The 16,914-nt window shown below is 32.8% G+C and overlaps 1 protein-coding gene across 1 annotated transcript in view; it reads right to left on the bottom strand.

The window, feature by feature from the left end:
• Positions 1-1,048: 1,048 nt before the first annotated feature.
• LOC106464754 (hemicentin-2-like) overlaps positions 1,049-16,914 on the bottom strand; it is a 53,069-nt gene continuing 37,203 nt past the window's right edge. The window contains exons 9-12 of the mRNA XM_013924911.2: positions 12,544-12,577; positions 10,759-10,832; positions 9,511-9,629; positions 1,049-1,839 (exon numbers count right to left, since the gene is read on the bottom strand). Of these exons, the coding sequence (XP_013780365.1) occupies positions 1,666-1,839; positions 9,511-9,629; positions 10,759-10,832; positions 12,544-12,577 (401 nt within the window). The 3' untranslated portion in view covers positions 1,049-1,665. The remainder of the gene's footprint in view (positions 1,840-9,510; positions 9,630-10,758; positions 10,833-12,543; positions 12,578-16,914) is intronic.

Here is a 16,914-nt window from a genome sequence, read left to right as displayed (position 1 = left end):
TGCGCATATAGTGTCTTTATGAAGAACATATAGTCCGGTCTTTGTGCGCATATAGTCGTCTTTATGAAGAACATATATAGTCCGGTCTTTGTGCGCATATAGTCGTCTTTATGAAGAACATATAGTCTAGTCTTTGTGCACATATAGTCGTCTTTATGAAGAACATATAGTCCGGTCTTTGTGCGCATATGGTCGTCTTTATGAAGAACATATATAGTCCGGTCTTTGTGCGCATATAGTCGTCTTTATGAAGAACATATAGTCTAGTCTTTGTGCACATATAGTCGTCTTTATGAAGAACATATATAGTCCGGTCTTTGTGCGCATATAGTCGTATTTATGAAGAACATATAGTCCGGTCTTTGTGCGCATATGGTCGTCTTTATGAAGAACATAACGTAAAGGTTTATCGCTCTCTTTTATCTCATTTTTTGTTTTATACCGCAATAAGTCACTAAGTTTCAAACGCCGTCCACATTGTTTAAAACTGCCCTTTTGAATGAGGCCTTTTCAAAGTCTAATATACGATGGTATCCCGGAATGTGTAAAACATGGTTCCTTAGTATAAGGCAAATTATAGTATGGCCGCACTGTTGGTTTGCCTTTAATTTCACAAGATATATAAACTATTTTCTATTAAGATATTCAAATATACGTAAACGTATACTTTTATTCAAAATTGAGATCTTAACTGGTAACCTAACTGACAGAATGAGAGAGAGGCTGTGATTAAATATTAATATGGAAAGTGTTCGTATTTTTTTCTGGAAGGTAAACAGTCAACATTGATGTAATGAGATATTTCACCTAATTACTATAGAGGATTGAGATGTAGACTTACACCATTACACTGATTTTGTGCGATGTGTCAGTAATTTTACTGTTTAGAAAGGAAAAAAAAACATTTCTTAAAAATCAAATAAACATCGCTGAAAGTCCGCATTGTCTAAATATGTATTTTTATCTTGAAATTGAACTTGATCAAATTCATAAAAATACTTTCTCGTTAGCTTTAGCTGATGATGGAAAATAATACAAGAATAATAGATACAAGCAAAGCAATTCTTTATTTTGTTTGTCTTTAAAATCATATTCATCTCCTGATGTTTAATAAATACGTTAAATAATACCTTTTGGGTGTTGATCAATTTGAAGTCCCATACATCATTATAATTCGGCACATTAACATTAGAAATGATAATATTAAGAAACAATTGAAAACAAACACCTACTGCCTTTGCGAACTTAATTTCCGTTTATCACCCGCAATCGTTTCTGCAAACAAATTCATACCAGGAATGTTTTGAAAGACCTGAAACGCAAAGCAAAGTAAGCATGACGGTACAACATTAACTGGGAGATCACAGTTAAACTAGATGGTGCCATAACAACTTCTGAAAACTGAGGTAGAGCGTTTAAGTCACTTTTCTCAGACTCTTTGGGCACTTCTCTTGTTTTTAGTAATAAATAATAGAATATAAAGCTCATGAATACATTAAAATTATTTAACAACTCCGTACAGGAATACGATTTTGACATCAAGCACTTATTTTGTGGAGGCAACTAAACAACAACATATCATTAACTGAAAAAGTTAATTCATTTCCTTCCTTTTATTTCGAACAGACACGTTAAAAAGTCTTCTTTTATATAACAGTGGTGTAGTCACACGTTAGTATCCTCATGAATCGGTTCTTCATGACGCCGCCCTGGCGGAGGAGTTGGTAATACCTTTACCCGTTTCTGACCACTTGTATGAGAAAATTCTTGCAGAGGTTGAGGATAAGATTCCTGTTTTGGTTTGTTGAACGTCGGATTAGAAGTGGGTGAATTTGTCTCCTATGAATGTTAGAAATAGGAAATTAAAGATTATAGAACATAATATATATCATAAAGCTTATGTTAAATTGAAAATGCTCTATACTTGACCTTTCGCATTCAAAACGTTAACAAACCTAGCAATAATATATATTTATAGAGGATTAAATGCAAGTTACAAATGATTAAGTTAATGAAAGTTACATAAAAGAGAAGTTTAGAATACCATCTAAAATAAAATTTTAAACATCAAACACATGTTTATTTGTTGAATTTCGTACAAAGCTAGTTAAGGATACATGCTCTAGTCGTTTCTAATCTTAAAGTGATAGACTATAGGGAAGATAGTTAGCCAACACCATCCACCGCCAACTCTTGGGCTACTCTTTACCAACGAATAATAAGTTTGGCTAAAACATTATAATGCTCTCATGGCTACAGGAAAGAGCGTGTTCGGTGATAGGATTTGCAGATTGCGAGTCGAATGCTCTAATGACCACCTCGTGCCAAGCCAACATCAAATGTTACCAAACGATAATGTATATATCTGAGGTGAATGATATCTATTTTAAAATAAAACAATAACTATTATTCTCAAAATATGATGAATATGATAATTAAATGTAAACACTGAAAATATTCCCAAATAAGCACTCAAAAGTTCATAACCCAGCATTTTGACAGTATATAAGCTTTTTTAAAATAATCCCCGTGACTCAACAGTAAGTCTGGAGATTTATAATGCTAAAATTCGGTATTCAATACCCGTGGTAGGCAGAGCACAGGTAACTTATTGTGTAGCTTTGATGTTAATAACATAGAAATTATTTTTTTCAATATTTCTCAAACAATATAACATTTACCTTTTATTAGCAATTCTGTAAATGAACGAAAAAAAGACTTTATAACACTAAAAACGGATTTCAATGCCCTTGAAAGGCACACCCTAGCAACAAACAAACGTATGCTATAATTAGTCACCATAAAGATACCATTTATAAAACAAATTGCACAGGAACAGCTCTCTCTCTCGCTCTCTTCAATTAGCTGTAAGCCTTTTCATTCTGAATGAATTTACTAACATTTGTATACGTTTTCAGTAGAACAGCTAAAAAAAACAGCTGTATCAAAGTATTGTTGACCACGCGATTACCAGATGCTCATAACGAAATCCATATTCAAACGTTCGGTAAAAACGAAGTGTTATTGAATGTATGAAATTTCAGTTTTTATGAAGCGATTATAGAATTATGACATTAATAAATTCGTTAAAATGAAAAGGACCAACATTTTTAAGCAACACTCAAGCTGGGTGAAAATATTTAGGGGAGACTTGACTTTGATAGGTCGAGAAAAAAAAAAAGACACTGTTGTGGAACGTTGTCAGTTTCTTTAGAAATTTAATTATTTAAAGACATACTTGAAATTCCTAGGATATAGCAATATTCTTGGTTTAAACGGGGTGAATAAAATCTACCCCTTTGCGGTTGCATGAAAATACTCTTTTCAGTAGGATATGTAACAGATAGTCTGTATTCTTACTTCTCAAAGTAACATTCATCAACGTATATAAGTCTGCGAATATTAAATTCCAGCTCACGCTTATGTTTAAACATCATATTCCAGTAAATAACGGAAAACAAAGTTTGAGAAAGAACTATTTAAATTTTTCTTTTTGCACTTTCTATGTGAACGAATTCTGGAACAATTCAATTTTAAAAATGCTCTTTTCCATAGTTGCACTTCAAGGAACCAAAGCAATAAAAATATAATAATATATCAACGCAGAAAGTGTCTGGCTGAATACCACTCTACAAACTAGCACGAAATAGCTCTGAATTTGGTGCATGTCGAACTAAAGTACACAGAAAGAAATATACTGTACTACACCGGAACTATTTTGCTGCTAGTGGCAGGCTGGGGCAATCGATATAAGTCGATTTTTTCTCTCGTCTTAATTAGTATATACGTCGATGTTTTCTCTCGTCTTACTTAGGATATACGTCGATGTTTTCTCTCGTCTTACTTAGGATATACTCCGATGTTCTCTCTAGTCTTACTTAGGATATACTCCGATGTTTTCTCTAGTCTTAATTAGGATATACGTCGATGTTTTCTCTAGTCTTAATTAGGACATATGTCGATGTTTTCTCTAGTCTTAATTAGGATATACTCCGATGTTCTCTCTAGTCTTTGTTACCATATTTTGCTGTAGTCAATCTTCCAAGTGTTTATTACTAATTACTGAATGGCTTTCTATAGAAACTGAATATGAGTTTCGAGTACATCTTGATTTTGTTAGATTAAACTATGATCGAATCGAATCAAATGGCATCATTTCTATTAAAAATCGTGTCTTTCCACTTATAAATGACAGCTACCCTCATAAGTTTCTAATACGCTCAATAATATACTATTGTTTGTTTTAAACTCTTAGAGAAGTAATCAGTGATTCCATTGAATTTATATATTATTTGATGCATTAATAACTAATAATCTACTTTTCTTACTTCCAACACAATATTGGAAGCTCTCTAAAATAGAAATAATTGTTTAACAAGTTGTAGCGTTACAAATTTTACTTTTAGTTTTTTACTGTAACGAGGAATTTACTTATATGTATGTAGCTTTGTGTATTGCAGAAAACTGAGAAAAAATTCCAAATATATAGTTAATATGGAGTATTAAAACCCCCTAGATGAAGACTTGCAATTCAACAGTTTGTATGTAGCTATCCTTTTTGATCCTAGAATTTGAAGCAATATCATACCTGATAAAAACATTCTCAAATCAGCACATAACACTATTTATAGAACAATATGTTGCATCAGATCTTAACCTTAAAAATACATTTTTATGTGAGCCAATTCGTAATAAACCTGAATTGGTCTCTATTGAACACACAAGGAAACATATATTTTTGTTTCAATTTCAATAGTCGCAAAGACAAGGAATTATAAGTAATTCGCCTATTTTTAAGATTAAAATAATATTCCGAACTTTTTTCAAATGAGGCTGTCATTTTATATCAGTTGCTTAAATTTCAGCAGTTTTCTTTCCATCAAAATCATTTCTAATAGCGAAAGCACATTTTCAAAGTAAAATTACGAAATAGCTTTGATGACAACTACAGTAAATGGTTGTTGACAACTACAGTAAATGGTTGTCCCTACCAAATTGTCCTATTCTGTTTTTATTTTCAGAAACTTACTAAAGCCTCTAGATAAGAAAAAGGCAAGCAGAAGATCATCTTCAGGAGGACAACTGATGTAAGTAGGGCTGGCCACTTTAAGATGACAGTGACAAAGACTCAAGATACAAACTGAGCTTATACTTTGATTAAGAAGCCCTAATTCCTCGGTGAAGAAAACGTTCCATTTAGTTTAAGCATCAGAGACAAAATCCAGTTCATGCATTGTACTGTAATAAGTAGCGAACTGTGAAGGATCGTAAAGCATGATTATACTCAGTATTAATGTTTTTGTAGGTAAACTTCAAGATCGAACGTTGGTCGACAAATTAAATTGTGATCTACTCTATTTATCTAATGTTCCAATATTTATTTACATTAAATATACACCATTGCATACCTGGATGATTCATTACTTTATGACTGTCACACCTCTCTAGCTGTTGTTAATCTCGGTCTTCTGATTGGTACATCGGGCTTTAGTGAATAACAAAATGAATTAGTTGGGTTTGTGACCCAACGTGCAAGATGGACAATGAAACTGTTCTTGATTATTTGTTTGTATGTACTGTTGTGGCTAGAACAGACAGGGCCGATAGGATCTGAAACCTTCTTCTGAAATAAGTGAAAACACTTTCTAATAGACGATTGTTTTCCTTTAATTTCGATGAGCAGAATCAAATATTAATCTAGCCAAATGATATGAATTGTGATATGTTAAGTTATAAACTTAAACAAATGCTTTAAACAAAATGTCTGCAATCACGTATTGGAAGACAGTTAAAAAAATCTTATCAGTCTTAATACATTGATAGAAGCCAGCCGAAATGTTGAGTTTTTTTCATTTGCAAAAAAGTAAGTTTTTTTTAAGTTCTGTAAGCATAGTGATTTGCTGTAAACCAAACTGATATCTTTTATTCTGGCTTAGTACGCTATATCCAAAAATATAGAGGAAAAGCCTTAGTGCTGCCTGAAAATTTACATCTGAAGCTATATGTTAGTTCGTCAAAGTTTCATATTTCTCATTTTGAGAATTGAGAGAGAAATTTTATGTCGAAGCATTTGCAAATACCACCTTCCTGAAAAGAAAGTACCATCATTTCGTCTCCAGATTTGGTCATTTGCTGTTTTTGTGATCATATCATCTAATTTATTTATATTCGTACGTATGTGTGGCAATGTTACTAGTGGAAAGCAAAGGTGTTTAATAAAAGTACAACTTGGGAGAGAAATGTAATTAGTGGACATTAGACAATCAAATACTAATGTCCTGAGTTAGAATGTTGTGAATATACTATAAAACAACTGGTCGTAGCATAACAACTATGTCATGTAATGATTATTCTCTAGAAAGCATAATCAGTAGGAATTGTGGTTTCAATGGCGACTGACTTAATATGGAATACAATAAATCAAGTGGAATACTCATCGCTCACTAAACGTCATAGAATAACCTTCTGACAACGACTCAAAATTCGGAAGAACTGCTTTAAACTTGCAGTTTACTGCACAGCTCAATACAGTTCGTTTAGACACTTGATGAAACGATCAGAAATAACAAAAAGAAGAATGAGTCCCCATGCTCTTCTCAAACGTTTTAAGGTTTAAGCATTTCATTAACTGATCGACAGATCGTGTCTGATTAACGACTTACTCAGTGTAATGTACTGAATGACAATCACATGGATTGTTAAGTTATAGTGTTGGTAGCAATTAGTATGACCGTATACATACAGATCCTAGTTTGTGCCCACAGGATGAACTGGCTGTTCGAAGGTATATTGACTTGTTACCGAAGTTTACGATAAGACCAAAACCACACCAGACCTAGACCCATTGCCCGATATCATATTGTCAGGATTGTTATACTAACATGAAAAAAAAATCATAGAGATCATGAACTGACCAATAAAAATATTTGATCCAAGTTCACCAGAACAACTATGGAACCCCCTTGGACACCGTGTACATCATAGCTTTAACACGCGACACGACCCCATAGAGTGGTATTACCCTAAATGAGGAATAGAAGAATATCCCCCATAATGACGTCAGTCGGCTATTCATAAATATATCCTGCAGATGTAAAGAGTTTGTCAGTTCCTGTGGGAAGGAAAATGTGTGTATACTCGTTACTGGTTATTTCATTTTACCAACCATAGAGAAGTTAATTCAGTCTGTCGCTATTTCTAACTAATTTCAATTTGAGTGTTCAACACTTTGTAATATAGTGGGTAGAGTACGTTATATTAAAACAATTTTTAATATGACACCCAGCAAGTCACGTGACAACTATAGTCGCGAGGGAATGACATGTAACTACGTTTTGACATTGTCGTTTCGTAGGTGATGTGATGCCACCAAAAACTGATCACTTTTTGGTTGGGTATGTGACAGTCCTGTCTGACTGAAAATATTTATACATTCAGATTATAAAGATGTGTTCAAATCGGAGGTCTAGAATTTCCAAGATATGGATATCCTTTGTACTTAATGACATTATAAAACAAAGGAATATGTATAAACGTGGGGCATCAGGACCATCCAGAAAAATTACCTGCAACAAGTGGTAAGCAAAGTAGGGCGTTTTGTAACAGGTGAGAATCCACAAACACAGAAGTCAGTAACAAAAGCCATCATTGTGCCCCAAGCAACAGTAGCAGCATAACCAATAAGGATCTCCGTCGGAAACAGCGACACAAGTCACGTGTAGACACGTTCTTTCCACCCACAACATACTTGTTCAACTATCACACATTTCAAACAGCTGGAAAACGAAACAATCATTAATGCTATACCATAAGTCGCAGGGTGCAGCGTTTATGAATTTCTGTGCTATCAGACTGTTCAAACAAGCACTAGAGAATCGCTATCCTCGTACATTACATGCCTTATGGAAAGCTTGCAGGTAGAAGTGGTGTGTGTCTGTGCCTTTGATGATAGTCTTGCGACAGAGGCTTTTGAAATAGAAACTGCGCTGCAATACTATAATCTATATGCACGTTTGTCAAAAAGAACATGCCTGAAAGTGGCGACATTGACTGTAACGACGTGGTAAGCTTCCAAAATCGTTTAATTATAACGTATTAAACCTTAATGGTGCTTTGTTAATGATACCGACTCAATTACTACATTAAATGAATAATGCTGCTCTTAAAAGATACATAATTGCAGCCAACTGTTCATTCGGTTGAAAAACACTTTTCTTGTTCCATTTTCCTATCACTAACCATATGAAATACATTTAGAGCGACACGTATAATTAATTATCTGTACAAGATGAAAACGGAAATCCCCTAAATGGTTTTAGTGTTTTCATCTACTAAAAGTTAGATAAACAATATCTTAGAATGCTGATAACAATTAATTAGAATATTTCAACTGTAATTCCGTAGTTGAGTTAAATAGAAGCCAATTAACACTCCTTAAATAATCGAAGTATATTCACATAGTAGAAGACAGTTAAAATATCCTAATTATGTATCAATTATAGCCCACCAAAGATATGCTAAGATTGCACTGAATTATAACGTACGAATTGGCCAGCGGACTTATACTGCTAGAAACAGGGTTTCGATACCCGTGGTGGGCAGAGTACAGATAGCTCTTTGTGTAGCTTTACTTAATAACAAACAACAACAATAGTTGTTTTTTTTTCCAGACTCGCAATCTGAGGGTTGCGGTTCGAATCCACGTCCTACCAAACATGCACTCCCTTTCAGCCGTGGGTGCATTATAACGTGACGATCAATCCCACTATTCCAACAAAGAGTTGGATACCTTTCACTGCTAAATTAGGGACGGCTAACGCAGATAACCCTCGTGTAGCTTTGCGCGAAATTCAAACCAAACCAAACACAGACGTCAGTATAGTTTAAGACTACGATCTTTAAACAGTTGTAAAAAGTATGACATGAGTGTTTTTGAAATAATTGTTTTTTATTCTTAGAAAAATTTCATTTATGTTTACTTCTTGTAAGACTTAATATGTTTTCCATCAGTAGAAAACAATGAAATAATCATGTTTGAGAGGCTCATAAATATAACTTTAATAAGAAAATAAATTAAATAATTAAATAAATTTAAACCAATAGTTTTAAGATTTTAATGAATCAATTCATATCTAACAACTTAATGGTTCATGAAAATCAATCTGCCCTAAAAAGGGGCAGCGTTAACGCCATTTTAATGGCTTTATGATTTTTAAGCTAGTGCTTCTGTTTAATACAATCTAATACGATCATTAATCTAGAACATTTTTGTTTGAACGAATTACAATATTTACTTGTATTTTCTTATATGATCATAGTGCAGCTGTATTTCTAATACGATCATTAATCTAGAACATTTTTGTTTGAACGAATTACAATATTTACTTGTATTTTCTTATATGATCATAGTGCAGTTGTATTTGTTTCTTATTCATTCGTCTTACTCTATTTGTACGTTTATTTTACTTACACGTTTGGTAGGTTTACACATTGTACGTTTATTTTACTTACACGTTTGGTAGGCTTACACATCGATTGAGAACTTTTGGGTGACTTCGGAATTTTATATTTCTCAATTTCGAAATCTTCATAAGCTGGTGTAATTGCTGCCTTCATTTTGACGCTATTACCTGGAATTTGACAATGTGTCAGATTTTACATTTAACTAAATTAACCACTCTCGTTACAAGCATGCAGATCAATAATTAACTATGTAAATAAACCTATTTATTTATTTGCCTGTAAATCTAGTTAACAATGCGATATTTGTGTAGACACGTTGAGAGCTTCACTAAATCTTTGTTGTTGTTATATTAGTTTGATGCATTACTTTTTGTAGCTGAGCCCGGAGTCATCGTATATAGTTTTATTCTCTAGTTATTTCCTTTGAGATTTAAAATCCTCCCAGCAAGTGTATTAGACCTTTGATCGATCTTGAGATAGAATTCAAAACTATATTTTACAAGAAAGGTTTATGATTTATTTGTGAACCATTTCATAGCGTTTGGTGATCAAAAATTAAATTCTACAATAAAAATCAATAACGGTTAACTTACTAATGCAATATGGATGAAATCCAGTAAAGTGACTCAACAATGACAGAAATACTACATACTGTGAGTAAAGTACGTGGGATTGAAGTAAAAATTAGTTAGTTTTACAAAAACACAGGACTTAGATACAGTGATTTGGTACCAACACACACAAACTGACTTTTAACATAAAATCATCACATGTCCCTCGGTCACTTTACAATAAACTTCGTGGCTTATTACGCTAAAGTTTGGAATTCGATCTCCATAGCGTATAAAGCGCATATAGACCATTGTGTAGCATTACGCTGAAACAAACAAGGTCATAACGATTTACAAATAATAAAATCGCTTATCTATATAACTTACTTATGAAGAACTGGGTTGTAATTTTTCTATATCCTACGGGTAGTTGCACCGTACGGTGATTTTATTGCAACAGGGGTACAATTCAGCTTAGCTATTTTTGCAAAATTAAGCATTGAAAATGTTTTGATTATTGGAAGATAGGAAATTTGAAACGTATCTTACTATCGGGTGAGGAGGGCCAATGATATGATTTGAAGTGTTATCTTTTTTGTCTTCGTTGTATAAGTCCAAATGAAGTTAAATGTAATCCATAAAGTTATATTTCGGATATGTTTTATATGTAAATTGTTATGCCTAATAATATCAAGTTATTAAATTATTTTCTAATATTCAAACACATTGATGTAACGATTTATACCAGGGATAACATCAGGGCATTTCTCTTCGGACGGTGTCGTCTTCAGTACTGGCGGTGAATCGTACTTCTCTGTTCTGCGATACAAATATAACATTCATACAGTAGAACTATTAAACGTTGAAAAGAACAAAATCTATCAAAAGCTACATTTTTAAAATAAGTTTTGCTAATATTTAAAAATAAGAAACTTGGTTCTGTATAAACTCACTCCCTCACAGATAAATTAAAAAACTTTAATTTGAACGTATCACTTATATTTAAACTTATATTGATTATATTTGTTCAAAATGCAGTTTTTGATCTCCTAATGCAATTGAAACAACTAGAGAAAGCTGTTTTTATTTTATCTAATTAAATATTAAAAACAAAATAAAACATGTGAGAAATGCATATATAACCACTAAGAACAACACCCAGTCCAAGAATTCATTCCGTCATAGTGAGGTTTAGTGAAAGGTGTGAAATATAACTGTGTTAACATAGGTTATTTAGATGTTGTGGCTATAGAGATTTTATATATTGTACGTACAAAAGTGATATGCGTATTTATCTAATGTTTTACATGCTACACTACGCAGTAATGTGAAAACTGAGTTATGTTGAATTTCCTTAATGATACTTTTTTATTTGTATACAAGTAATGAAAAATTACACTTGTTGAAAGATAAGTGACATGTTTATGCGTTGTTTGAAATTATTGGTTTTTGATTAACTTTCTAAATAATGAGATATTCTCCATTACATAACAAGCATTATTATGCAAATATACCTACAAATCATTCAATGTAATACTACAGTAGGTTTCAAAGGAAGGCCCTGCAATAAATTTCAAGTTTTACGTTTTGGTAAGCGTACATTAAGTTATCATTTTTTACATACACACACATAGAGAGATCTGTAAGACTGTCTATCTATGTTTTTTATTTAAAATCACGCACGTGCCCACAGTTCATTCGTTAGGTACAGAGAAAATAAATTACACTTTACTCTGTACATGGATTTGCATCTAGAACAAAGGTTAGTTACAGAAGTTTATATATATGTACATATACACACACACACACATATAAATTACAATGTCTGTGGGCATAACGTATACTCACATACCAATATAATTGTTTACTTGGGAATCTCTAAGACATATCGTGATTAGGCTTATCATCTAAAATATTGAGCTTCTTACTAGTGTATAATGTATTACTTTTCCATCTCGTGTCCAGACTTTTACTTCAGGAGTATTTCACACAAAACGATTTATCCGCTTACAGCAAACACATATCTCTATTAGGTTTTTACCAAAGGAACCAAAAAAAAAACAGTTTCCATATTTCAGCGCATTTTACTGTTAGAGTATTTTCAATGTGTAGAAGCTACCAGATCACAATTGTTTATTTTCTACACTTTGTTTGTTTGTTTGTTATTAAACACAAAGCAACAAAATGGGCTATTTGTGCTCTGCCCACCACGGGTATCGAAACCCGGTGTCTAGCGTTGTAAGTCCGCATACATACCACTGTGCCACTGGGGGCTCTACACTTTGTAGCTATGCGTCTGAAAATTGCACGTACAAGAATATTTAGATGATATAAAACTAGGCTTATGGTATAAAACACGTTTGCTTATGACATAAAGCACGTACATTTATGATGAACATAATGTTGGAGAGAAATGCTTAGAATATTGTATAAAAAATAACTTAGAAACTAATTTTGTTAATCTTCGATGCATTTGCTACTGCTAAGACTCTCTGTAAATCACAATCTTAATATTTATAAATTTACTTACTTTTCTACTGGTTCAGATTTTTGAGTCGCCGGGCCTGGAAATTTTTCAAAATAAGAGTTACAAAATGGTACTTTATAACCTGATAGTATTTCAGCATCATGCTAGTTACTTTTACAAAAAATAAGAAATGTATTAAAATTCCTTAAAGAATATACATACATTACATTGTCCTTTCAACCAAACAAATTTCACCCTAATCGTGATTTTGTTGTTGTTCTTTGTTGTTAAGCACAAAGCTACACAATGGGCTATCTGTGCTCTGCCCACCACGGGTATCGAAACCCGGTTTCTAGCGTTGTAAGTCCGCAGACATACCGCTGTGCCACTGGGGGGCAATCGTGATCTTTAAGGTGTTGTTGTTGTCTCATCTCCAGTATGTTACATCATTCTTCTGTTTCTATCTTTTGACTACTTTCCAGTTACACTTGTTTGGCTATTGTAGTAATCTGTATTGTCTCTTAGAGCACAAACGTTTCTATAAAATGATGCATTTCACAGATAAGAATGTTTCTGGATCCTTTAATATATCTGATTTTTTTAATACGACCAAAATCAGATTTTTTACTTAAGAACTGATATACTATTGTTTTTCGTTTTATTATTTTATTGTACCAAAAGACGCTTATGTGAGGTTTCTATTGTTTTGGAACTATATAATTTCACCTTCTAAACTGAACATATTATTCAAGATATACGTTTATACTTTATAACTGAGCTCCAAAAGATTGAAGAGCAGTCTATTTATAATAGAGAATGCACCACGATAATGAAATTTCTCCGAAGGTGATATTTCCAGATTTTTGTTTTATTTTCAATAAAATCGGATTTATAACTAATCGAAATATATTTGTCTGGTAGAATTATTGTTAAAAGTTAAATATATGTTACAATGTAACGAGACGAGAATAACTTAACCTAACGAAACTGTTGAAGCATAAAATCATGTTTGCAGTACGAGGGTACATCTTGTTTGTCTGAAGAACAAAATGAGAATAAACAGATATAATTATTGAAGAGCAAATAAAATCAGCTGGCACGAGTTTTAAGCGACGTTTTTTTAAACTGGCTTGAAATTCCATGAAGTACCATTGCTGGTTATCTTTTAAGTGATACATCTAAACAAAAAAAAAAAACGAATGAGTTTATTGTCCTCAAGCTAAAGGATAATATATTATCACACAATTATTTACATAATTTATTTGTTCAATAATTAAGATAGACAAAATAGCTTCTACCAACTGTTAGCAATGTTTTCAATAAATGCTAGGCTTTGCAACCAGATAAGATAGCCTTTCCTGGTTTGTTTATAAATAAGTTTAGTACATGAAGAAGCTTTGGGCATTAAAGCGACGCAAAATCGAATCTCTTGTAAAAAGAATTGTTGAATAGTACTTTAAGTGTAATTTTACAGGATATTGACAACTCTTTCAAAGATCTTTGTTATACAAGTCCAAGAGAATCAATAATGGCCTGGAACTGTCTGTCTAAAAATAAATGAAGAGAAACAGCGAGTATTATTTGAAAACGTTTCACTATCGAGACATTTTTCTTTATTCTGATTGGTCAACTGGGTTCTGGAGTGGTACTTGTGTTTCACTTTAACTAATACATAGTGGTGACATTTAGACGTCTCCAAGCAACTCTGCTGTATTCAGCACCAACACAATGACACCATCAGTCCGAGACGTGTTATTCAATATTGATGGTTGAGTTGAAGCACTTATTGTCATTACGATGTCAACAGAACTGTCTCCGTTTCAGCAGTAATAGCAACTTTCTCGATAAAATTCCCGTTGACAGACAAAATTACATTATACAAACCTGTCACAGTTGTAACGACGCTAATCTTACAATGCAACTAGGATTATAAAATCAGTCGAGAAACCGTTAAAAAATCAAAACAATAAGAAAAAAAAACAGAAACTACGGATGCTCTTAAGCGATAATAAAAATCCAAAATAATGCGTAGTCTCTGTAAAAAGTAGCAGAGCCACTACGGGAAATATACTTTCCAAATTAATTTAAGAATACTGTAAATTAATATATATGTGTATCTATATAAATATGATAATACTGTCTGTTGTATGTCTATGTAACTATTTTCCAGGGTGTGGATGGATCGTTTTCCGGTCGTCGTCGACAGACCTAGCTTTGGAAATAATTTTCAAGAGTAATCACATAAAGTCTTCACAAAGTTTCCATTGCCTAGATAACTTTGATAGGGTAGTGTATATCACGAACCTATTGAACAAAAGTTTAAATTAAAATTTATCAAATAATAACAATAATAAGTTACAAAACACTATAAAATCGGCTTTAAAGCATGGTTTGTTTTATCTGGGCTCTGCTATTTCATTTGAAATTTTATGAATTTGGTATTTTCAAGATGAGAATGTTTCAATCATAGTCATCTCTAATTTAGAACCATAGAGAGACAACAAGCCAATAGTACCTGCCGTTTACTTTGCCACGTTCAGCCTAATATTTTGTAAAAGGAGTTATACAACCTTGTTGAAAGAAAGTAATCAAACATTTTGAAAAACTAGCATAAAATCATTAAGTTCAAACGCGGGTCTTCGACAAGGAGATTATTGTGTTTACGATCATATCAACTACAGTTGCCCACAATATTTTTAATAGCTTATCCAGATCAACAATGTTTGTGAACAATTGTTTTTATATTGTTCCTTTTAGACAGCATCAAGGCACAGAAGGTTTCAATTTACATCTCTTATGGTCAGTATTTTGTAATGCTATTATGTAGAATCAAAATTGAAACTATCTGATCTGGTAAATGTATCATTCGCTCACCAAAACTGATGGAAAATTTACGTAAATTGAAAGTTGAGATACTTTATCTATCAGTTTACCATCGAATGATAAACCAAAAGGAAAGAAGAAAAAAATATCGCAAACAAACCCAAACAGCTGCTTTGATTTAAATTGTATGCGAATATACTGACTTGAGTGATTGACATATCTGACATTCAACTTCTTTTTCTGGTTTTGTTAGCTCATAAAATTTGGATACAATAAGTTAATATTAATGTCACTTAGTTGGCCGAAGTAAAGACGGTTATTGATGATGGTATACAATATATATCGTTTACTTAGCAAGTGTTTAGTCTGTAAACTGGTTAGTTTTTAGAAAGCTTTGGTTATAAATTGCTATAGTGCACGTTGCATAAATGTTATGTTGTAATATAACAGTGTTATATAACATCAAATAATAGAATGTGTGCAGATATTGATGGTACTTTTTTACAAGAGTTGCACCGCCAATAAGTTGAATAGTTTATATCATATAGCAGTGTTAGAGAAGCTTGAAGGTCTATAAATTTAGCATTAATTTACTTTCGCTCTTATCTGAGAGTCATTTTTTTCTAAGTGAATCTCCAACTTCTTATCTTTGTCATGAACGAATTAGGGATATCATTATAAATCCTTCTGTGCTTTGGGCTTTCTGTAGATTGCATTGATTCTGGACAGAGGTTAGACAACATACACTTTCCGTACATGTAGAACGTCTCAATTTGATCTCATTTTTCTCTGAAAGCTTGTTTTTGGCAAACTAAAAAATGCTAGTTTCAAACACTTGTCAGATTATTTTTCAGTTTTATGGTATATCCTTTATATTAAGGTTTTAGATGTTTGATGTTTATCAATGGGATAGTGCTGTTTCATCTGCTGGGCAACATTTCAGGAAGAAAAACAAACAACGTTTTCTTTGTTGTATTATTACTCAACTTTGGCAGCCTGAACAAGGATTTTCCTCTATAACGTTCTATTTTGATTATTTTTGATGACAGTGTAGAAGTCATTAGTAAAAACTATCTCCGTGTTGATCCAAATAATCTCTAGCTAATCTGGCAATATAAGGATCATAACGTAGTCTTCCTTAAATTCTATAATAGCCAAATATGTCTTTCAAAGATTAATTCAAAGCAACCACAAATTTAAATATTTCAACTCACGGGATTTTATTTTAATATTTTCTGAAGTTGATCTTCTGTTCAAAGCTATTTTGATATAAACGAGTTTTGAACTTTGTTTTTCTTGTTATGAACTTGATTTACAATTGATAAAGACATTATGCATTCATTAATAAAATCTCTATGCGTTTGCATTTCGATTGCGTTTAATTATAGTCGGACCCGGCATGGCCAGGTGGTTAGGGAGTTCGACTCGCAATCTGCGGGTCGCGGGTTCGAATTCCGGTCCTACCAAACATGCTCGCCCTTTCAGCCGTGGGGGTGTTATAATGTGGCGGTCAATCACACTATTCTTTGGTAAAATAGCAACCCAAGAGTTGGCGGTGGGTGGTGATGACTAGCTGCCTTCCCTCTAGTCTTACACTGTCAAATTAGGAAC

The sequence above is a fragment of the Limulus polyphemus genome, unplaced genomic scaffold (assembly GCF_000517525.1).
Source record: "Limulus polyphemus unplaced genomic scaffold, Limulus_polyphemus-2.1.2 Scaffold1735, whole genome shotgun sequence".
NCBI lineage: Eukaryota > Metazoa > Arthropoda > Merostomata > Xiphosura > Limulidae > Limulus > Limulus polyphemus.
This window is presented reverse-complemented; position numbering and strand designations above follow the sequence as displayed.